This window comes from Saccopteryx bilineata, chromosome 5 (genome assembly GCF_036850765.1).
Source record: "Saccopteryx bilineata isolate mSacBil1 chromosome 5, mSacBil1_pri_phased_curated, whole genome shotgun sequence".
NCBI classification, from domain to species: Eukaryota; Metazoa; Chordata; class Mammalia; order Chiroptera; family Emballonuridae; genus Saccopteryx; species Saccopteryx bilineata.
The window spans coordinates 63,036,456-63,059,724 of NC_089494.1; the positions used below are offsets into that span (position 1 = coordinate 63,036,456).

A 23,269-nucleotide genomic window follows, 5' to 3' on the forward strand; every position below is an offset into this window, starting at 1 on the left:
GAGGAAAAAATAAAGGGAAAACCAATTAATTAAAAGAAAGTTGAAAGAAAGAGAGAAAAGAAAGAAAGAGGGAGGAAGGAAGGAAGGGAGGGAGGGAGGAAGGGAGGGAGGGAGGGAGGAAGGAAGGAAAAGAGAGAGAGAAAGAGAAGAAAGAAGGGAGGGAGGGAGGAAAAGAGAGAGAGAAAGAGAAGAAAGCAGGGAGAAAGGAGGGAGGGAGGGAGGGAGGGAGGGAGGGAGGAAGGAAGGAAGGAAGGAAGGAAGGAAGGAAGGAAGGAAGGAAGGAAGGAAAGGAAGGAAGGAAGGAAAAGTTAAAACTCCTGAATTCAAGGGGGTGAAGAAGGAGAGAGGGGTTAGGGGAGGGGAGGGGCACAAAGAAAACCAGATAGAAGGTGACAGAAGACAATTTAACTTTGCGGGAGGGGTATACAGCACAATCAAATGTCAAAATAATCTAGAGATATTTTCTCTCAACATATGTACCCTGATTTATCAATGTCACTGCATTAAATTTAATAAAAAAATATTAATATTAAAAAAAAAAAAAAAAACTCCTGAATTCAGCCTGACCTGTGGTGGCGCAGTGGATAAGGTGTTGACCTGGAATGTTGAGATCGCCCTTTAGAAACCTAGGGCTTGCCCCATTAAGACACATATGAGAAGCAACTACTACAAATTGATGCTTCCTGCTTCTCCCGTCCCCCTTTCACTCTCTCTCTCTCTCTTCTCTCTAAAATTAATAAATAAAATCTTTAAAACAAAGAGAGAGAGAGAGAGACTCCTGAATTCAAATAAAGCAACTGTATAATCAGAGAGGTAGGGCAGTGAAAACTTGAATACTGACTGAATATTTGATATTAAGGAGCTCTTGTTAATTTCAGTTAGGTATAACAATAATATTTTGATTATGGTTTTTGAGAGTCATTATCTTTTAGAAATACTTAAGTGTGTATGAATGTCATATGATGTCCAGGATTTTCTTCAAAATCATTGAGTGAGTTAGGGGGAGTAAAGTATAGATGAATCAGGACAGACCATGAGTTAGTTGATCACTGCTGAAATTAGAAATTGGCACATTGCCTGACCTGTGGTGGTGCAGTGGATAAAGTGTCAATCTGGAAATGCTGAGGTCGCCAGTTCGAAACCCTGGGCTTGCCTGGTCAAGGCATATATGGGAGTTGATGCTTCCCACTCCTCCCCCCCTTCTCTACAATAAATAAATAAAATCTTAAAAAAAAAACTTAAAAAAAAAAAGAAAGAAAGAAATAGGCACATGGTTGGTGGCACGATGGGAAGCGACAAATTCTTCTGGAGCCACTTTCCAGCTGGTGGCAGAGTCGAGCTGACCGGTGACTTTGAGCGAGCATGGGGACCTAGCGGGGCAGAGCAGTTGGCCCCCAGCTGGGAGACTCTGGCTACCAAGGCAGCTAGTTTTCATAAACCCTTAGAACATATGCTAAAGCACCAGCAGTGCAGGCAAAGGGGCTGCTGCTCCTGGATGGCAGTGAGTTTCTGCCGTCCCCATGGACCTCCTCCGAGCTGTGCTGCAGCCCTGGCGTCAGTGAGGAGACCCAGACCATCCTCAGCAAGCACATGAAGTTCTTCCAAAAGGCAGTGCTGAGTGTGCAGGACAACACTGGGGAAGCAGTGCGTGCAGAACAGCTGCTCCAGGAGGCCTGTCCGAGCTGTCTGAGCAGCCCAAACTGCTGCTTTCAGATGGAGAAAGTTATACCCCGATTGACCCATGAGCTTCCAGGGATAAAGCGTGGTCAGCAGGCAGAAGAGGAATGTGCCCATGGAGGAGGCCACATTCCCAAAAAGAGGAAGAGATGGCCTCCTGGACACAACCTGTCAAATGACTAGGCAGCCTCCGGCACGGTATGAAAACCAAGATCCTGTAAACCAATTCACCAAAAAGGCCCCAATTAGGACCCAACTCAACTGAATAAATCTACCACTGTTGGTATTTCCAGCCAACAAAGCTCTGGGGATGGAGCATTTACATCAAGCAGCCACACCTCTTAAGTATGCAGCTGATCCCCAGGACAAGCACTGGCTGGTGGAGCAGCATCTCATACAGGCAACGGGGGGGAAGATGGTCTACCTCCTCACTGAGGAGGACATCCAGGACCTCGCCACTAGCAGTGACTACAGAGGATGCCTGGGCCTCTGCTAGGAGACAAAACCCTTTATCCTTCCCTCCCAAATGGTTGGGAAGATGCAAAAGTACATGGAAACACGCCCGACAGAGAATGAGCATCATGCTGTTGAAGCACCTGCAACGACCTGGAGCCAGATCCCCGGACTCTTACCAGCCTTCTCCCAAGACCCTCTTACTGACATGGCTGAGGTCACTGCTGCTCCTAGAGGGATGCTAGTGGCATGAAGCTGTGTTTGGGCTATTTGTAGTGACTCACGGTGGAACAGCTCCAGACTGGCCTGTAGTTCTATATTTATAGTTATTTGGGTAAGAAGCAATCAAATAGTTTGTAATAAATTTATAAAAAATTCTTCTATGCATTCAATTTTTGTCACCAAAAGTTTTCCCCCAACAAATGAGTAACACTTGGAACTACTATGTCTGAAAGTGTCTTTTTGTAGCTCATTTCTAGCTTAATAATATAAATCCTTTACTGAGCAGAACAGAGATATTTCTTTACAGTTTGTATAATGAAGTAAATTGTATTTTCCCATAGAAAAATACATTATTAGAAACACATAGTTTTTAATTAATTGACCATGGCAGCTTCATAGCAGACTAAGCATTAGATCACAAAGAAAGTTTACGCCCCAGGAATTCATGCTTTCATTGTTGGGATTTACCATTATTTCTCTTCCACCATAATATTAATTCTCTCTGCCCAAATCTCAGGAACTTTGCCACCCAGGACACTCAACTTACCTTTTGATAAAATATTTTTAAAACATTTCTTGAGCCTGACCAGGCGGTGGCGCAGTGGATAGAGCATCAGACTGGGATGCGGAAGGACCCAGGTTTGAGACCCCAAGGTCACCAGCTTGAGTGCGGGGTCATCTGGTTTGAGCAAGGCTCACCAGCTTGGACCCAAGGTTGCTGGCTCCAGCAAGGGGTTGCTCGGTCTGCTGAAGGCCCGCGGTCAAGGCACATGTGAGAAAGCAATCAATGAACAACTAAGGTGTTGCAATGCGCAATGAAAAACTAATGATTGATGCTTCTTATCTCTCTCCGTTCCTGTCTATCCCCCTCTCTCTGACTTACTCTCTGTCTCTATAAAAAATAAATAAATAAATAAAAATTTAAAAAAAAAACATTTCTTGAGTGACTACATGATAAGGTTCTTTAGATCAAAGATGGTCTTGTTCCAAAGGACTTCATGGTCTAATCAGGGAAAAAAGCTATGAGTGGCAGGTATTATGTGTTGTGATCAAGGTATGTCGCCAGATCTATCAGAAGTCCTCAGAAGAATGCTTCAATATCTCTCATCTCAGGCAAGGAGAGCATGCACAGGCTCTTTTGAGTCTTCAGAAATTAAACTCATTGAGTCACCTCATCTCTAAAATACCAGCTATGAAGGGCTAACATACTGTACTGAGCACTGTGCCTTGCATCTAAGAGGTGCCAAACTATTGTTTCTCTCCTTTGGCAAACATTATAATGTTGGATTGAGAACAGCTGCAATCATGCATTATCAGCAGGTACTTTCATCTGACAATGAACATTTCCAACAAACTCAAGTCACAGGATTACATAAAACAATGTTTCATACTTGGCCAGGTAGGCACATTTGCAATCTTACAGGGTGAGCCCTGGCTCGCCTTTTTATTTCTACTTAAAAAGCTCACCTTACTTGACCTCCATCCTTGGGCTGTACACAAGTTCAACTAGAACTCTGGGCAGTTTGGGTCTACAGACCAGCCCCACACTCTGCAAAATCTCAATCTCCTACCTTCCTTCATTCCTGTAATTAAAAGTTACTTAGGCTTGATCTGTGGTGGCACAGTGGATAAAGCGTTGACCTGAAATACTGAAGTTCAAAACCCTGGGCTTGCCTGGTTAAGACAAACATATAGAAATTGATGTTTTCTGCTCCCCCACTCCCTTCTCTCTCATTCTTTCTCTCTCTCTCCCGCTCTCTAAAATGACACATTTTTTTCCCAAAAAAAGTGGAGGGGGAAATGCCTGTGAGTCTTATGGAGCAAAAAATATGGTATTTTATTAAATATTTATTTTTATTTATTTATTCATTTTAGAGAGGAGAGAGGGAGAGAGAAAAAGGGGGGAGGAAAAGGAAGCATCAACTCCCCTAGGTGCCTTGACCAGGTAAGCCCAGGGTTCTGAACCGGCCACCTCAGCGTTCCAGGTCGATGCTTTATCCAATGCACCACCACAGGTCAGGCCTATTCAATATTTTAACACACAATTTGGTTCAGAATATTTTTCCTTATTTTCCTTAAAACCCTAGGTGCATCTTATGGAGTGAAAAATATGGTAAATAAAGTCTTAAAAAAAAAAAAAAAGTGACTTGGACCTGTCCGGTCTGCTCAGTGGAAAAAGTGTTGGTTCGACGTGTAGATATCCCGGTTTGGTCCCTGGTCAGGGCACACATGAGAAGTGACCATCTGCTTCTCTTCCCCTCCCTCATCCCTTCCCTCAGCCCTTCCCTCTCTCTTCACCTCCCACAGCCAGTGGCTCAACTGGTTCAAGCATCAGCCCTGGGCACTGAGGATAGCTCTGTTGATTCAAGCATTGGCCCCAAACGGGGGTTGCTGGGTAGATCCCAGTTAAGGCGCATGCAGGAGTCTGTCTCACTATCTTCCCTCCTCTCGCTTAAAAAAAAAATTATTGTACTTTTTAGAAATCTATTTTGACCCAAGATTTAGGCACAATACTAATTACAGCACGAGTTATAATAGCAAAAGATTGTTAACAATTCAGATAGATTAGAAATTAGTTTAAAGAGATAACAGACTGTCTACATCAGGGGTCCCCAAACTACAGCCTGCAGGCTGCATGCGGCCCCCTGAGGCCATTTATCCGGTCCCCACAGCACATTCGGAAGGGGCACCTCTTTCATTGGTGGTCAGTAAGAGGAGCACAGGATGCGGCATCCTGTGCTCCTGGAGTACTGTAGGTGGTGGCGTTGCTCATGTACAGTACTACTTCCGGTGACGCGAGCTGCACGCACCACGGCTCCGGAAGCGCGTCATATCACTTGTTACGGCCAGCAGTGACAAATATGGAACCGGACACTGACCATCTCATTAGCCAAAAGCAGGTCCATAGTTCCCATTGAAATACTATTGAACAAACTATTGAAATACAATACAGTTTGTTGATTTAAATTTACTTGTTCTTTATTTTAAATATTGTATTTGTTTGTTTTGTTTTTTTAGTTTAAAATAAGATATGTGTAGTGTGCATAGGGATTTGTTCAGTTTTTTTAATAGTCCGGCCCTCCAATGGTCTGAAGGACAGTGAACTGGCCCCCTGTGTAAAAAGTTTGGGGACCCCTGATCTACATAAACAGATACTATATAGCCATTTAAAGTGTTCTAACATTCTTCATGCTAAAGAAGTTGTACATATACATATAGATAAATGCTACCATACAAAACAAAATGCAGGGGAGATTGACAAAATGCAATGTTAGCCTTAAATGTGATTTCAGGCCCTGGCCGGTTGGCTCAGCGGTAGAGCGTCGGCCTGGCGTGCAGAAGTCCCGGGTTCGATTCCCAGCCAGGGCACACAGGAGAGGCGCCCATCTGCTTCTCCACCCTTCCCCCTCTCCTTCCTCTCTGTCTCTCTCTTCCCCTCCCGCAGCCGAGGCTCCATTGGAGCAAAGATGGCCTGGGCGCTGGGGTTGGCTCCTTGGCCTCTGCCCCAGGCGCTAGAATGGCTCTGGTCGTGGCAGAGCGACGCCCCTGGTGGGCAGAGCGTCCGCCCCTGGTGGGCGTGCCGGGTGGATCCCAGTCAGGCGCATGCGGGAGTCTGACTGTCTCTCCCTGTTTCCAGCTTCAGAAAAATACAAAAAAAAAAAAGGTGATTTCAGCCTTAAATGGTATTTTTTGTTTCTTGCTTTTTTTCAAACAGGTCTTGTATCATCTGGATATTATCATGGATAAAATTCTCCACCTGGGACAAGTCAATTTCTCTGCAACCAATCCATTCCTCACTCATCCCCAAGCAAAGGTCCCCAGCTGCCCACCACCACCCCTCGCTTTAGTCCTCCCTCCACTGGTTCACAGCAACACCACCTTTGAGGGTTTGCCTTTAGCCTCCTCCTTCCCCAAACTTGTAGTTAATCTAAGGAGATCATCTCCTACCCACAGAATTTGAATGCCCCACAGTTAAAAGCCTGAGGAATTACCAACATCTGTGCTGAATGATCTACTACTATCCTGGTTTTCTACTGTCCCACTCAGCCCTCCTGACCACACAGCCCCCTTCCAACCCTGCTCAACAGGTTGTCAACAGTGTTGACCTGGAACGCTAAGGTCGCCGGTTCAAAACCCTGGGCTTGCCTGGTCAAGGCACATGTAAAAATTGATGCTTCCTGCTCCTCCCTCCTTTCTCTTTCTCTCCTCTCAAAAATGAATAAATTAATTTTTTCAATAGGGTTTTTGCAGAAGCTATTCAACCAGGCTTGCCCCACACCCACGACATCACCCTTCTGAATGACAACTTGATTAACCCCCTCCTCTGCTTTTCTGACTCCTCAGGCAGGCAAGCTCAGGTAAGTTTATAAAAACAAAAACATGACAAAACCAGAATACACCAGTCTAGCTCTGCCACTTAAGCTATATAAATTTTGCCAATCTCTGGATTTACTTCATCTTTGAGATTACACCATAATTGTGTGGTTAACATTAAGAGTAACATTTGTTCACCTTTTATTCCCCTCACAATTTGCTCACTTTCCTGTTAGAATGTAATACTCGCTAGCCCAGCTCCAAAGCACCAAGTTCTCACAGCTGTCTTCTGCTCTGCAAATAACCCCTTTCTACTTGACTTTGCGCCATCAGGAGCTTCCTTTTACAAAAATAAACCACAAATTAACCCCTTCTCCAGCACCCTCTGCTGCCTTTGTCCCTCTTCACAATGAAACCCCTTAAGTCCATTATATAGTTTCCATTTCATTTCTCAACCCGGTAGTATCAGTGATAAGAGTAGATACCATCTCAACCTTGGAAACTCCAGGTTGGAGAGACAATTATAAAGGCAAGTTTTGATCATTTGGAGCATGACAGCCATAATCCTACTTCTCACCGCTGATTGCAAAAACCTCTCAACTCTGAGGATGGTGTGTGCTTTGCAGTGGTCTGTGTGGAAGAAAGCATGGAGCTCACAGCCATAGCCGAGACTGAGCAACTGATCTAGTTTGTCAGATGGGAGTTTACAAAATCTGTGGGCACATCAATGCTATAAAACGCTTGATGAGAATATGCCAACTACTTCTTTTCATTCCAACTCAGGTTATTTATAAATTTGTCTTAGTTTCTCCATTAGTTTGGAAACAGTATTTTTAATGGAAATCACTTAGTTTGTTCATAGTAGTAAAATATGGTAATACCGGTTATACACCTAAAATCTTTGAATTATAACTTAGGTTCTTAAGATTCCAGCTTATGAAGATACCATTTCTTTTGGATCTTTGTAAAAGACGTTGTAAAAGCTTCATTTAGTTTGGTCTTTTCTCCGAATGAGTATGTACAGGGTAAACTAGGTTTCTTCTAAGTGTAGCGCAGGCCATACTGCCTGTCACATTTTTTTTACAACTCTCCAAAAATGTAAAAAAAAAACCCAAACCATATATAGGTTCATGTGCCGTATGAACGCAGGCTGCAGCAGGATCTGGTGCACAGGCTGTAGTTGCCAACCCTGGTCTAAAGAATTGGGTTATTAATGAGCTATCAGACCATACCTTTCCTGTCTTGATTCTCTCAGTCCTGGAACAGGCTTCAAAGCATGGTGTGCCTTTAATGAATTTTTGAATGGTTGATAAAAGCAAGCCAGGTATTATGAAATCGCCATTAGTTCTTGGGTTGGCAAATGGTAGTAAAAGGAAGCACTGCAAAGCTTTGTGGCCATGTATTATTTTCTCTCTGGCAATCTATCTCGGTTGATTTTCTGATCACAGCTATTAGTCATATCACCATGCTGGGCCCTGTTCAAAGGAGCTGGCTTTTGACCTTCAGAAACGTAACACAAAAGGGACTCTAGAAAAGGAAGAAACGGTCTGCTGTCTAAATATGAGAAAAACAATTAACATTAAGTGCAGTTAACATTGAGCATTAGATTTTAAAAAACAGACAAGTTAGAATAAAATGTTTTATTATCAAAATAAAAAATTTATATAAAAGCATTACAGATCTATTTACATTTATTGATTTAAGGTCCAATTATGCATCAAACACTGGGAACAGTGACAGACTGCACATGCAAAGTAAAATGGACAAACACATAGATCCCACCTCTACCAAGTGATTCGATTAATGCAAAAATGGGGGAGGGAACACATGAAATCTGCCCAGAAACTAAACTGGCAGAGATGTCAAAGTAACAAACTACAAAGTCACCGATCCCCAAAGGCACTTCATTGCTCTAAAAGTGCTTAAAAGCTGAACACGAACTTGTGCCTAGCTTAAAATTTCTTTAAGAAAGCAAAACTACAACTTGCACCCTATTAGTATTAATTTTCCATGCAAAACAATCAAGAATTTTTTTTAAACTACGTTCCATTTATGAACTGAAATAAACTTGGCAAACTACCATTATGCTGAAGTTTTATACCATGAACTCAAACCAGCCTATTTCTGAAGCCTCACCATCCTAATTCCTAGGATGTCTTTTCTACAATGACTGCAAGTACAGCACTGCCCACAACCCTTTGGGTTGTGAGTGTAAGCCCAATGTGCCACCCAACCTCATGGTGGAAAAAAGTCAGCAACTAAATCTCAGCTGTGATAATTAGTATAATAAGCACAATCCACAAAATATTCTCATGAGAAACCCAAAGTAACATATCCCATTTTCTAACAATGACCTCATTCTTCTACATGGCTTTAAGATTTTGATTTTGTTAAAAATGTCAGCTAGTATGATAACCACACCCTTTGTTTTTTTATAAACAAGTTAGAGGGCTGGTCTCAATAGATGCAGTTAGTTAACACCATTACTGTGTTTCTAAGTGCTTGGTTTTGTAGGTGGACTCAGGGCTATTTTAACACCAATTAAATCAAACATGCTTTCGTAAAAATTCAGAAACGAGATGGTGAGAGCAAACCACTGTCGGGGGGCGGGGTGTGGGGTGAAGGACAGGGAAAAGCAAGAAACAGCAAGGGGGTGAAGCACAGCTAGTGATGTGTCCACGGTGCTCGGAACACAGCTAATGAGATTAACTTGATTTCAGTTTCCTATAAGAGACTGATTATCAGAATTCTTAACTCAGGTTTCAACCACACAACAAAATTAAAAACTTTAACAAGGAAGCTTTGTGCAGTGGAAGGCAGGTTGGTGGATCTTCCAAATGTTATGCTTGCATCTCAAACTCCTGCTTCAGACTGAAAAGAGAAAAGGAAATATGTCAGGGTATCAGTTTCAAATTAAGAATTCTCTTTTGAAAGCCTAATTCACTCTTTAAAAAATGGTCTCATAGAGTTATAACATACATGTTTTAACGTAACATGTTAAATGTACAATTTGAATTTTTACATACACACATGCACGCACACAGGTCACCATCGCCCAGATGAAGATGCAAAATGTTTCCAACACTCCAAAAGACTTTCAATGACCTTTCTGGTCAACACCTGAACTACCACCCCCACCCACAATAATACTGCTGTAACTTCTACCATCATGTATTAGGACACAGAAATGGAAATAAGATTGGGTGTGGAAAAGAAAAAAACCAACCATTACCTTTTTAAGTAAGCATGCACATTCCCAAAGCCATGGTATTTGGCCAAGTACACAAGGACCCCAGTCGCACACCGCCCATCTCGCTGACGACAGAAACTACAATTGCAGATTCTTCGACAAGGTGGGCAATGCCAGTTCTGAAGGAGAATTATGAAACGACACAATAAAATCAAACTTATTCCTTCTCCCCCTTTCTTAGCTACTTCTATTTAATCTTAAGGTTAAGTACCAATTGTTTTTAAATCTCAAATTTTTTTATTTAAAAATAAAATCTTAACATGGTTAATATCCATTAGTCATGCCTAATGTTCCCTTAGGAAATCCCAACACAGGTCAAGCAGCAATTACCCAGGGAGAATGGAGAGTCAAATTCCTCTAAACAGTCATGTACTGAAGAGGTGTGAAAGAGGCTCACACCTATCTAGCACCAATGCTGTGAATTCACTGCCTTCCCTGAAATCCAAGTCCCATAACACTAAGGGTTCATCCGTCTCACTGATGTCATCTTCCTGGTCCAATCAGCTGGTATGTGACCTACCAGACCACTGGACCGCCCCTTCCAGGCCCCTACCGGATCCAGCAGAGCATCCTTGACCTCTTCGCCGTAACGGTTTCGAAGGCAGGGGCCACAGAACTGGCCGCGAACACCCCAGCACTCCGGGTTCCTGCAGTTCGTTTTGGTGTCCATGGTCTTCTGGCGGCACTGATGACAAGTGGATCCCTGCAAATGAAAAGCAAGGGGGAAAAAAACACCACTGCTTTTTGTAAAGAAAAGTGGTATAATTAAAGAATAGCCTTCCTATGGGTAGTCTGACATTTTGAATCTTATTTCGTATCTTACATACACTTGTATATGCTAGGGCACAAAAAGTATCTCAAGCATGGTGATTTCATTCAATTGGCAAACAATATTATCAAACCTACTTTTTTTTTCAAGTAAAGATCACACAAAAAAGGCACCCCAAAAATACCTTGCCCCAAATCCTTAACACACCATCATATCCCCAGCACCAATCGACATGGACACACATAATAGATACACAGTAAATATACACTGGATGAATCAATTTCCAAATTAAGAGAAAAGGTTTCATGCTACTGAAGACTTGTAAGAGGGCTAGATCCCAAGGATGCTGCAAACCTCTTTTTCTTTTTGGGGGGATTTTGTTCATCTTAGGAAGGAAGGAGTGAGGGGGGAGAGGGGAGGGAGGAGCAGGAAGCATCAATTCCCACATGTGCCTTGACCAGGCAAGCCCAGGGTTTTGAACCAATGACCTCAGCATTTCCAGGTCTATGCTTTATCCACTGCGCCACCACAGGTCAGGCAACCCCTCTCTTCTCACATGGAAAAAACACACAGGAACACACCCCATATGCTAAAACATTCAGAACATCAGCAAAACTCTAAGGATAGAAGCTCTTCCTCCTCTCGCACAGCCATTCACATTTTCAGACATAACAGAGGCTTTTACCAATGAACGGCTATATATCTTCTCTCGAGAATTATTGCAGATGTTCTCCAATTCATCCTCTGTAATTTCTTCCACGGGGCGAATTACATGAGGAAGGGTCATAGCTCCGGGGCGACGACTTCTGGGCATGTCATCTTCCTGCATAACAGGCATGGAACAGTGCTCTTACTGGCTCTCCCCAGCTTTGAATTTATAATTTCTTCACAGAGAATTCAACCCGACAATCTTTCTCAAGGTTTGTAAAGAAGAGGCAAAATCTGAGTTTATAGGACACCATGGAAATGATTTCTACAACTAGGAAAAGCTGATGAGGAAAACACTGACTCCCTCGCATGCTAACAAACATCGTCAAATATCCCGGAAAGTCACAACTTCGGAGTCATAAGAGAATCCATACACAGCAGAGAAAATTTAGAAAATGAAGAGGTATGCCCTAGCCAAACAGTTCAGTTGGTTAGAGTGTCACCTCGAAGCATGGAGGTTGCTGGTTCAATCCCCAGTCAGGATACATATAAGAACAGATTGATGTCCTGTCTTTCTCTCTCTCTCTCCACCTCTCTCCCTCTCACTAAAATCAATAAATAAAAAATTTAAAAAAAAATTAGTGGGTGTGATAAAACCTTTCGACAGTTCATATCTTATTCAACATAAGAAAACCCCAACTAGAGAGAAACTTTACAAATGTAGTGGATGCGTCAAAGCTTTTACCCAATTCGCAAGCCTTATTATCAGAAAATACATACTAAATACAAACATTATAAACCTAATTTATGTGGCAATGCTTTTATTCAAAGCTCAAGCTTTGGGTATCATCAAGAATTCAAGTAGAAAGAAACCATACACATATAATTGAGATAAAACATATTCAAGTGTTCAAGCCTTACTCAACGTTAAGACTCCATCATAGAGAGAAACCATGTAAAACTCAGGTTATGTAGCAAAGCCTATTTAACCAGGGCTCACACCTCATTTCATATAAGAATATACATCTTTGAGAGAAACCACACAAATGTGTAGCAAAGCTTATCCTAAGTTTAAGCCTCATGGAACATAACAGAACTCTTACTAAGAAGAAACCTTACAAAGGTAGTGTGATCATCTTTATCAAAAATGTACAACTTTGTGGCCATGAATTCATATAAGATTGAAACCACACCAAAATATGTCAAGACCTTTAGCAATGACCTGGACACACCAAAGAATTCCTATCAGATAGAAACATTACAAATGTAATTAAGATGGTGAATTTAATCAATTCTCTCAATGAACAACACAAGAAAGTTCATACAAGGGGACACTAAGTCCATTACTTTTGTAGATTAACCAATATCAGATGTGAAATTCGAAGGGAATTCAAAGTTAAAATTATTTAAAACTCATGAGAATGCTGTGTCAATGGAGCAGAATGCTGTGTCAATGGAGCAAGAAAATCTGTAGAAAGGTCTAATTATCTTTAGTTTATAAAATATTATTACTCAATTTGAGGTTTCTTAAAAAGGACACATTAGTATTGATGACCAAAAAAAAAATCATCAAATAAGTTGGTGTGACATGAACAATTCTGAATTGTTTTAGAAGAATGCTCAATGGGAATCACTTAGTGTGGGGGCTGTGTACCTGTGTTGTATATATGATACTGGGCCTACAGAATGAAAACAGAAGAACAAGCACAAATGTGGACGACTCACGGTCATGTAGCTGTCCATGGTCTTCCTCTTTCTCACCAACATGTACTTATCTTCCTCCTCTCTCTCTTCCTCCTCGGTGGGTAGAGCGCTCAGAGACCCTAGGATCCGGGACCTTGACCTGGTGAGAGGACGCGCTCTCCGATTGGGGTTTCTCCTAGTCGTAACTCCTGGGAATGTACGCCTTCGGGGTGTCTTGGATCGCTAAACGAAACACGTATGACGGAACCCACTTATTCCAAACGGAAGAGAAATGGCACCTTCTCCTTTGGTATATTTTCATTTAAGTAACAGGAGAGCTCTGTTTTCTAATTTCCTTTGTCATTTCTATGATGCACGGGAAATGAGCCCAAAAAGGATATAGCCATTGTAATTTCGCTTTTGTAACATTAAGCCCGATTTCTCTCAAAATGAGAATTTATCTATATAATAAAGATGTAAGACCAAATCTTGTTTTCCAAAACAACCTTTTTTAGGACACCTCTTGAGCCCTGACACATACCCACGGTTTCTACATTTCACAAGAGAGTAGTAACGCATGTGGTTTTCCCCCTTCCAGCCCTTGCTCACTTCTTCCCCTTCTCAAGGGAAAGGGTCTGTTCTTTTGTACTACAGCAGACATCAAATTCCCCTGAGGTGCACCAGCTTAGTTTCTTCAGAATATCACACACATTAGGCCATGATTTGGTTAGGAAATTGTTTTTTTCCTTCTCAGATCTTAAAAACATTATGCATTTACTATGAAACAGAAATATGCTAATGCTTGGAATACAGAAAATATATTTCCTATCTTTATTCCTTGCCCTTGAGGTTTAGTTGGAAAGAAGAAAAATAACCAACCGCAAGGGGTTTGAGCCCCGCACAGGCAAGGCAGAGGGAGGCCACAGCTTCCCCAGGGCAAAAGGAAGAGCCCCCAGAGGTCTACCAGGTTTCCTCTGCTTGTAACACCGCTCAAGGTAAGGAGACTGGATTTTCAAATACCGTAATACTTCTACCTTAGGCCTGCCCCAAATACTATTGAACAAACAAGGGCTGGCACTTACGGAACTGGGGCCCGGGAGGGAGTGCCGTCCAGGGAACGAGCCAGGGAAGCTTCCTAACTCTGACATCAGCTTTGCAAGCTAAAAAGGAAGGAAACAAAAACAGAAGGTACTGGTTTAGAATAACTGATAAAAATGAACAACTTCTGGAAATTATTGCAGTACAGCTCAAAGTTCCTGATTCCCTCTACACATTTGCCAAGACTAATAGAAAAGTTGGTTTAAGGAAAGAAACACACTAAAGCACACATTGCAAAGACTTCACAGCTACACCAAAAACAATTCTTCACCCAGATAAGCAACAAATGGCTTAGGGAAAAGCTGGGAAGAGCCCATGCTAACATATTCCAAGCCTGATACGTACCATTGCTTTGTTCTGCTTTATATTTAAAGCCCTCTTCTCCAAAAAATTCATGCCATTTTCATCTTCTGAATCCGAATTGGACTCAGCCACAGAATTCTCTGAGGGTTTGGGGGCTGCTGCTCTTTTGTTAGCTGCTCTGGAACTTCGGGCTGGAACCTTCATGGCCACTCGGATAGGTGCAGAACGCCGACACTGATTGCGGGTCTTACAGCCTGCACGGTCTAACTGCAATCTCTAGTTAACCAGAACAATTAAATCATTAATAACTTGTCTGTTGAACAGGCTGCACCAGCATGATTACAAATTCCTTTTGAACAAAAGACTTGCATCAAATCAATTTTAATTGACCACTTTAATTGTCATTTTTAATTGACAGCTCTGGGTAACAAAATCAGGAATTATAAATAAATACAACAATCTGAGTATAATTTAACTCAGGTAGCCTACCTGGGACACATTGTTATAAACTATCTGCACAGACCCTAGAACAGTGGTTCTAAACCAATTATTTTAAACGTGAAAATCCCAATTCTCTTTAGTTTAAAAATAAATCTTTATATATTTCAAAAGAATTCCTACAGGAACACGCCCTGGCCAATGACTTGTTTGGTTAGAGCAGGGGTCAGGAACCTTTTTGGCTGAGAGAGCCATGAACACCACATATTTTAAAATGTAATTCCATGAGAGCCATGTAATTCCACAACAACCCGTGTATGTTACGCATTATCCAGTAAAAATTTGGTGTTGTCCCGGAGGACAGCTGTGTTTGGCTCCAGCCACCCGTAACCATGAACATGAGCAATAGAAAATGAATGGATTCTAATACATGAGAATGTTTTATATTTTTAACGTTATTATTTTTTTTTATTAAAGATTTGTCTGCGAGCCAGATTAGCCATCAAAAGAGCCACATCTGGCTCACGAGCCATAGGTTTCTGACCCCTGGGTTACAGCAATGCCCCAAAGCAGAGGTTGCCGATTCAATCCCTGATCAGAGCACATACAGGAACAGATCAATGTTCCTGTCTCTCTCCCCACTAAAATCAATAAATAAAATTGGAAAAAAAAAAAAAAAAAAGGAGGGAATTCCTCCAGGGACAAATGTGCTCCCCCATACACATGGTTTCAATGCTGTGGCAATACTAAACTGTACTAAAGATGTCTCAAGGCTTCAATCTACTCTTCTTTTAATTGTGGCAAAATATACATAATATGTACCATCTTAACTATTTTTAAGTGTATAGTTCACTGGCATCAAATACATTCGTGTAGTTGGACAACTATCACCACCATCATCTCTAAGACTTTTTTATCTTCTCTAATTGAAACTCTACACTCATTAAACAACCTCCTCCCTCTCCTCACAGCTCCTGGCAACCACTATTCCACTTACTGTCCCTATAAATCTGACTACTCTAGATACCTCTCTAATCTACTTTTTATAAAACTAAAAACTTTATGAGACTCAGAGACATGAACAAGAATGTGATGACAATGGGGGTGGGGAAGGGGGGAATGGGGTGAGGGAGGAGAGGGGGTGGGGGAGGGGAGGGGCACAAAGAAAACCAGATAGAAGGTGACAGAAGACAATTTGACTTTGGGGGAGGGGTATACAGCACAATCAAATGTCAAAATAATCTGGAGATGTTGTCTCTCAACATACGTACCCTGATTTATCAATGTCACTGCATTAAATTTATTAAAAAAAAAAAAAGACTAAAAATTTTTTAAATCATATTTTAAATACAGGCCTGACCAGGCGGTGGTGCAGTGGATAGAGTGTCGGCCTGGGATGCAGAGGATCCAGGTTCAAAACACCAAAGTCACCAGCTTGAGCGCAGGGTTGCTGGCTTGGGCAAGGGGTCACTGGCTCTGCTGTAGCTCCACCCCCCAGTCAAGGCAGATGAGAAAGCAATTAATGAACAACTAAGGTGCTGCAACAAAGAACTGGTGCTTCTCACCTCTCTCCCTTCCTCTGTCTCTCTTGCTAAGTATATAAATAATAAAAATCATTAAAAATAAGAAAAAATAAAGTAATGCAGTTTTCCATCATTAAATATATATTAAGGGCCTGACCTGTGGTGGCACAGTGGATAGAGCATTGACCTGGAACGCTGAGGTCGCTGGTTCAAAACCCTGGGCTTGCTCGGTCAAGGCACATACAAGAGGCAAGCAATGAACAACTAAATATATATTAAGATTAGCCATTGGGGAAATACAAATCAAAATCACAAAATACTACTTCATACCCACATACATTGCTGGTAGGAAATGTAAAATGGAGCTGTCACCTTTAGAAAACAGTCTGTCAGATCTTCAAAATATTAAACAGTTACTACATGACCCCACAATTCCATTCCTAGGTATATACTCAAAAGTATGTATTCACACAAAAATGTGTACGTGAATGTTCATAGCAGCATTATCCATAATAGCCAAAAGGTATAAAAAACCCAAACACCCATCAACGTATGAATGGATAAATAAAATGTGGCTTATTCACACAATGGAATATTATTCAGCAATAAAAAGAAGCACTGGCACACGCCACTGCATGGAAGAACCTAAGTGAAGCAAGCCAGTCAGAAAGGACCACATACTGTATGTCCAGAACAGGGGTATCCATGACGACAGAAAATGACTGATGGTTGCCAGAGACTGAGTGTGTGGGGACAGGATGCAAAGTGACTGCCGATGGGTACAGGGTTTCTTTTCCGAGTAACAAAAATATCCGAAAATAGACTGTGGTAATTAATGGTTGAGAAAAAGTAAAAAAAAAAAAAGAAAAAAGAAAAAAAATCTCCAGAAAGGGAAGACCCATTTTACAAATCAAAAGCTTCTAAAATCCCCACAACTTTTACTACTCTGCACATACTTTTCGGGTGCACAGACTGAGACTATAAAGTGACAAAAAAACTTTAATGAATTCTGTAGACTTTTAATTTATTGGAATTTTATTGATTGCAACAATCAGCATCTACAAAGAATTAAAATAATGCCCAGAAGTGATTCAGGATATAGATAATATTTGGGGTCACATCCAGATTTTAGGACCAGCCTTTGCAGTAACTCCAATATGCACTGATTTGGACCAACATCATGTGATTACAGGAAGTATTACATTACCATGAAGTTAGGTAGTGATAAAAGCATTCCCTGGCCAGGCACTCACTTATGTTAGCATCACTCAAGTGTGGTCCCAGGCAGTCAGACCGCATCGCGCTGAAGAGCATGCACCTGACTGCAAATCAACATACTGCTTCCCTCGTCAAGAAAGTATTAACAACAAGAAAACATCTGCAGAACTTAACAGTATGCTCGGGAGACTGGGACTGAGGTGCAGCAGCAGCAGCAGCAGCGGCGGCGGCAGCGGCCTGAGCAGGCGGAGAGGTTAAAAAGGTAAGTAAGGCACGTGCAAAGGAAAGCAGCACCAAGAGCAAAAGCAAAACCAGCAAGGGCCCTAACTGTGACTATGTGCACTCAAGCCCCTGCACATCAGTTATCTCAGGTTTTCCAAATTCATAGATTCATTATGGGAACTGGACTGGGAACTTGAGCTTAAATGCGACTGTGTAATCTTGAGCACACGTGTGCTTCTTCTGATTCGGCTGGATTTCTGTGGCAATGGAAGTCTGGAGGTTGCCTGATTTTAGCTTAGCTTACCAGTTTCTACGATTTTCAGAGCCTATAAAATGTTTAGGCTTTACAAATAGGAATACTTCAGTAAGAACTGCTTTAAGACATACTGTTAAATTTTAAAAAATTAAACAAAAGCTTCTGGCATGACTAAAATAAAAATGACAAGGAAATAAAAAAAGCTTTTCTAAAGTAAGTACCGTATTTATCGCTCCGTAAGATACACTTTTCCCCCCCAAAAGTGGAGGGGAAAATGCCCGTCCGTCTCATGGAGTGAAAAACAATGGTATTCTATTAAATATTTTAACACACCATTTGTTTCAGGGTATTTTCCTCCTTAAAATCCCAGGTGTGTCTTATGGTCAGGTGCGTCGTATAGAGCAAAAAATATGGTATGTCACATCTGGAAATGTACCTTACTTCTCGATATTGGTGAAATTCTCAAACTCACCATTGCATCTTGTATCTCACTCTCTGAGAAACCGCAAAATGATTCATCGTCAGAGTCGGTGTGAAAAATACTGGCCAGTTCGTTAGTGACATCTGGCCTTGGTTTCTGTAAAAATCCACAATGGTCTAACACATCTTGCACCTCACTTTCTGAAAAGCCGCAGAAAGATTCATTATCAGAGTCCTCATAAAAAACATTTGCCAGTTCTTCACTGATATCTGACCTGAATTTAGGTTTCTGTAAAATAAATAAATAAATGTGGTTGTGCATTCCCCCCCTTTTTTCAAGAACCAATTTTCCATAAACCGTGCAGAGAGCAAATCATATTCACAAGTGCACTACAAGAGAACAGCTTTTGTTACAAAGAAAAATGGTTCAGAGGTTTACAAATGATTTCTGAGCTGTTATGGCAAATCATCAAGCATGTTAGGTTAGGCGACATTTCAAAAGGATAGAATAAGTAGCTAATCTACCTCCAACAATTACTACCTAGAACCACAGCAAAAAGTGAAATGAAATTACAGTGCATACTGTATTTTCCTAACGGCTGTATAGAAATGTAGGCAAAAAGCAAGCAGTTTTAATCACGCACAAAGCATTTGGGGCATTTTGAGCACTGCAGACTCAATTCTGTTTATTCTCAGGCAGCACTTACCGTGTTTGCAAAATTATCAGAGGCAAAGCTGTCACAACTGTCATCAGAGGATGACAAGGTTTCCATGGAAATCAACTTCATGTATCTGAATTTCTTGAAGTTCTTTACTCTGTGATCCTTTTGCTGCAAATAGAAATGGCAATACTATTAAAGAGGATGCTCACTACAGCATCTAACTAAAGACATCGTTTCTGAGTCTAGCAGTGTCAAACTGGACAGGTCTATTTCTTATACCCCAGATAGGAGGAGAGGTATTTGCAACTGCCACAAAAAATATTTTCAAAACTAGGTAAAATCTTACAAAGGGATCCCTAGGGAGAAAAAACTGTAATATGTATATTTATCAATTTATTCAAACATCATACCCCTTTACACACCTGAAGAGCCCCCAAGCTTTTAGCATTATACTGAGTTCCCAAGTAATTCCTAAAATCTGCCCTTTAAAAAAAAAATTAGACTGTACTTCCAAAAGGACATTTCAAAAGTATGAAAATGGTAGTTATTACTCTCCCTCAGCCAAAATCAAGCTAATGAGGTCTTTTTAATGTAAGCTTTGGGCTGTGTACTGTGATGCTAATTTCCCAAACAACAAAAACTGGACAGCACCTCCACTTCAAGATGGCAGGCTTTCGAATAGGCCTTGTTTCAATCAGGAGGCAGAGTGATTTCAGAACAAGTCCTTCCCAATCAACTATATCAATGCAAAGGAACAAGTGTAAAAGGAGCCAAGTTAAAGGTCAAACAGCACTCCAAACCCAGGTGGAAGGCCTGATTCCACGCCAGCACTCTTCGCCTGGCCTGACTTTCAGCGCTTACTGCAGTCCCCTTAGTGCTATACAAGTCTGACGTTTTTAGAACTCCCTTCATAAGGCACAAATTACTTATAGATATAAGAAAATGCACTTTCATTCAGAAACAGCCTGTCACTGCTTATCAAAGAATGCAATTGGCATTTATCTCGTGTAAATGAAGGTAAGTTTCTGGCATTTAAAATTTAATGAGATTTAATTTTTTTTGTTACTTACTGCATGTTTATTTTATTAAATATGGATAGGTGTGGAATAAAAATGACTCCTTACACTGAAAATTTTGAAAGGGCAACCTCTGCTATGGCTCCCACCGAATACAACTAAGATGTGAGAGGTCTGGTAAACAGAACATTCTTGACCTTCCTTCTACACCTACCTTTTTTTTCTTACAGGGACAGAGAGAGAGTCAGAGAGAGGGATAGAGAAGGACAGACAGACAGGGACGGAGAGAGATGAGAAGCATCAATCATTAGTTTTTTCGTTGTGACACCTTAGTTGTTCATTGATTGCTTTCTCATATGTGCCTTGACTGCGGGCCTTCAGCAGACTGAGTAACCCCTTGCTCAAGCCAGTGACCTTGGGTCCAAACTGGTGAGCTTTTTGCTCAAGCCAGATGAGCCTACGCTCAAGCTGGGGACCTCGGGGGTCTCGAACCTGGGTCCTCCACATTCTAGTCTGATGCTCTATCCACTGCACCACCACCTGGTCAGGCTTCTTTCTACATCTATCTTGCAAATAAAATAATTTTCATGATCATGGTATCCAACCACCTATGCTCCTAAGTAGACTCCATTCCATCACCTTAGAAAGTCTTTGTCCTTTTAGAAAGGTAAGAAAATGTGATGACAGTAGAGCTACTAGCATTAAAAAGGATCTCAGAACTCCCCGCCTCCCATTTTCCAGGTTAGGAAATTCAAGGTTCCAGGGAGACAAAATAAGTTGTCCAAGATCACTGGGCTGGAAAAAGAACTCAAGGATACAATCTCCTAAAACAGCAGTATTCCTGGATTACTGCAGGAATCACCCTTTACTCATCAATCTATGTGCAAGCAGTCTGAGACCCAAGGCAGCTTCATGGGAGGCATTCTATTGGGAGCTGTCAGGGAAATATATGCTGGGCTTTTAACAAGTCAGCACATGCCAAGAATTACGTTACCAAGCAAATATATGTTTGGAGGAAAAGACACGGAAACAAGTCAACAGTCATGGTTGAGATGAAATTTTTGGCAGGCAAGTAACAACTAATAGCGCTTAGGAGGTGTTTTTTGTGCCAGGCACTAAGTATGTTTTCACATTATGATTAATTCCTTGCAACAAAGGTACTATCATAATTCCCACTTAACGAATGGGGAAAATGAGGCTCAGAGAGATGAAACGGGTTACCCAAGTCACACGATGGCCTAAATTTGAACCCGGGCACTTTCTTCATCCTGAAAGCCAAAGCCTAGTTCTAGTTCCAGAGGTGTCTCTGTAACCACGCCCCCAACATGCTCTTCCCCCCCCCCCCCCCGCCCCAGCCTCCCAACTAGTGAGCCTTACCCCTGATACTAATTAAGCTTGTCACTCTCTTCCTTTTCACCCAACCCCCATCTTCTACCTCTCCTGGGGCAGACCCTACTTTCCGGTTTCCGTTCAAAGCAAAAAGTAACGTCCCGTTCAGGCAACACCCTGCAGCTTGAGTAAGGTTGGGGGGTGGGGAGGGGAATGGAGAAAAAGCGAATGGCCAGAAACAGTTTGGTCCACCAAGTCCTTAAATTGCATTTCATCACCGCCCGGGACTGAGACACCTTCACCCATGAGTGCAAACCTCAGTTCTAAAGAAACAGCTTGCAAGACCTTTAAACTTCAAACCCGCCGACCTCCAGCAGTTGGAAGCGGGCGGGGAGCTCGCCCAAGTTCGCCCCAGTGCAAGCGGGCGGAGGGGCCCACTCGCCCAAAACTAAAGGCTGGAAATGGCTGAGGGCTGCAAGGCAAACTCCTAGGGAGCGGGGAGCCGGCGGACACAATGGGGAGACCCGCCAGCCCCCGCCGCCCTCCCGCGCACGTGCTCCTCGAGCACATGTGGCCTCGGATCCCCAGCGCTGCCGACCATCCTGCAACCGCTCATCCCCAAACCTCGCTCGAGCCGGCAGCGCACGACCGGCAGGGGCAGCCCCAGACCTCGAATTCCTCCAAGGGTACAAGATGTGAGGCTCGCCTAAGCGGACGCCACTAGGACGGCCACCAGTTGATAAGCTGCACTCAGTCGTCGGAGTTGGAGGGAGTCGGCCCGCACCCACACCCACCTCGCCCACCCCTTGGGTTTGCCCGCGAAGCCCTCACCGGCACGCAGCGAGCATCCATGCTGGCAGCGGGGCCCAGGCCGACGCTTAGAGCTGAGAGCAGAGTAGCCGCGTGCGCCGCGGTCTCACGAAGCAGCGGCTGCCTGCGGGCGGGGCGCGCAGACCCGGGCCCCAAAGGGCGGGGCTCGGGCCGGCTTTCCCGCGGTGGGTCGCAGGTCCTGTAAGCTGTGGTAACGGCCCATAGGGCGCGCCACCAGCTCAGCCCCGAGAAAAAAAAAGCAGCTCCCGAAATTTTGTAAACTCAAGTGAAACTCTGGGAATACCCTAAAATCCACTTTGAAAAGTGGCTCTTTTTAGGTCTCCAGGACTTCTCTTTTTACGTTGCTGCACGGTCCTGAGCGAACGGCGCGAAACTTTCGTATTGCCCGGGGGTTAGCAAGCTGTTTTGCATGAATTTGGGGCTGGGAGAAGAAATGTAAAGATTAGAGTAATAGCGCGAGAGTCCTATGGGTCTCTGCACTTCGGGCTTTCAATGCGGCCTGCAGTTTATGTTACTAAAATTAAAAATCAAAGAACCAAGCTCGAACTTCACTCTATTAGCTCAGTCACTGCCTCTGGGTGTAACACTTCTTATCTGGTAGCCACGCCTTTACCTAAAGCAACAAAATGTGTTAAATCCCGATTTCTTACAAGAAAGCACAAGCCGAGTTGTTTTACCTGAGGCTTGAGGTTTTTAAGATTTAAACGGAGGCGCTACGGCTAAGAGTTATCTATGGGATAATAACGTTTTCAGATGATCTGTTGTGGATAGAAGCTAAAGACTATTCATGTGGTTTGGGGATCTTCCGTCAGAATTTAGAATTACCTAATTCAGAATGAACGTGAGCTGTTTTTCATTGCTCTTTTATTTAAATCTGACCTTACAACGAAATAAAGTATGAGACTGAAATTTTTGTAAAGAGCAGGTGGGAAAAGTT

The 23,269-nt window shown here is 42.4% G+C and overlaps 1 protein-coding gene and 1 pseudogene across 2 annotated transcripts; one reads left to right on the forward strand and one right to left on the reverse strand.

The window, feature by feature from the left end:
- Positions 1–1,285: 1,285 nt before the first annotated feature.
- LOC136306484 (deoxynucleotidyltransferase terminal-interacting protein 1 pseudogene) lies at positions 1,286–2,383 on the forward strand (annotated as a pseudogene).
- A 5,908-nt stretch (positions 2,384–8,291) lies between these two features.
- On the reverse strand, positions 8,292–22,529 carry CDCA7 (cell division cycle associated 7). 2 transcript variants are annotated; one of them, XM_066232742.1, is made up of 10 exons: positions 22,333–22,529; positions 19,202–19,324; positions 18,547–18,783; positions 14,460–14,693; positions 14,099–14,176; positions 13,059–13,259; positions 11,371–11,508; positions 10,470–10,619; positions 9,899–10,035; positions 8,292–9,537 (listed from the first exon to the last, which is right to left on the reverse strand). In XM_066232742.1, exons 1-10 carry the CDS (start codon positions 22,351–22,353, stop codon positions 9,507–9,509), a joined length of 1,350 nt encoding a protein of 449 aa, XP_066088839.1. In that variant the 5' UTR covers positions 22,354–22,529; the 3' UTR covers positions 8,292–9,506. The 2 variants fall into 2 exon arrangements, with proteins under 2 accessions (XP_066088839.1, XP_066088838.1); XM_066232741.1 differs by lacking the exon at positions 18,547–18,783 and having other exon boundaries at positions 22,333–22,503.
- Between the last annotated feature and the right edge of the window lie 740 nt (positions 22,530–23,269).

Coding starts and splice junctions, on each gene's coding strand:
- CDCA7 (XM_066232742.1), bottom strand. CDS start 22,353: ATGGATGCTCGCTGCGTGCCG. Junction 18,784..19,201: donor CTGATAATTTTGCAAACACG/GTAAGTGCTGCC, acceptor TTTATTTTACAG/AAACCTAAATTCAGGTCAGA. Junction 13,260..14,098: donor CCCTCCCGGGCCCCAGTTCC/GTAAGTGCCAGC, acceptor TGTTTCGTTTAG/CGATCCAAGACACCCCGAAG.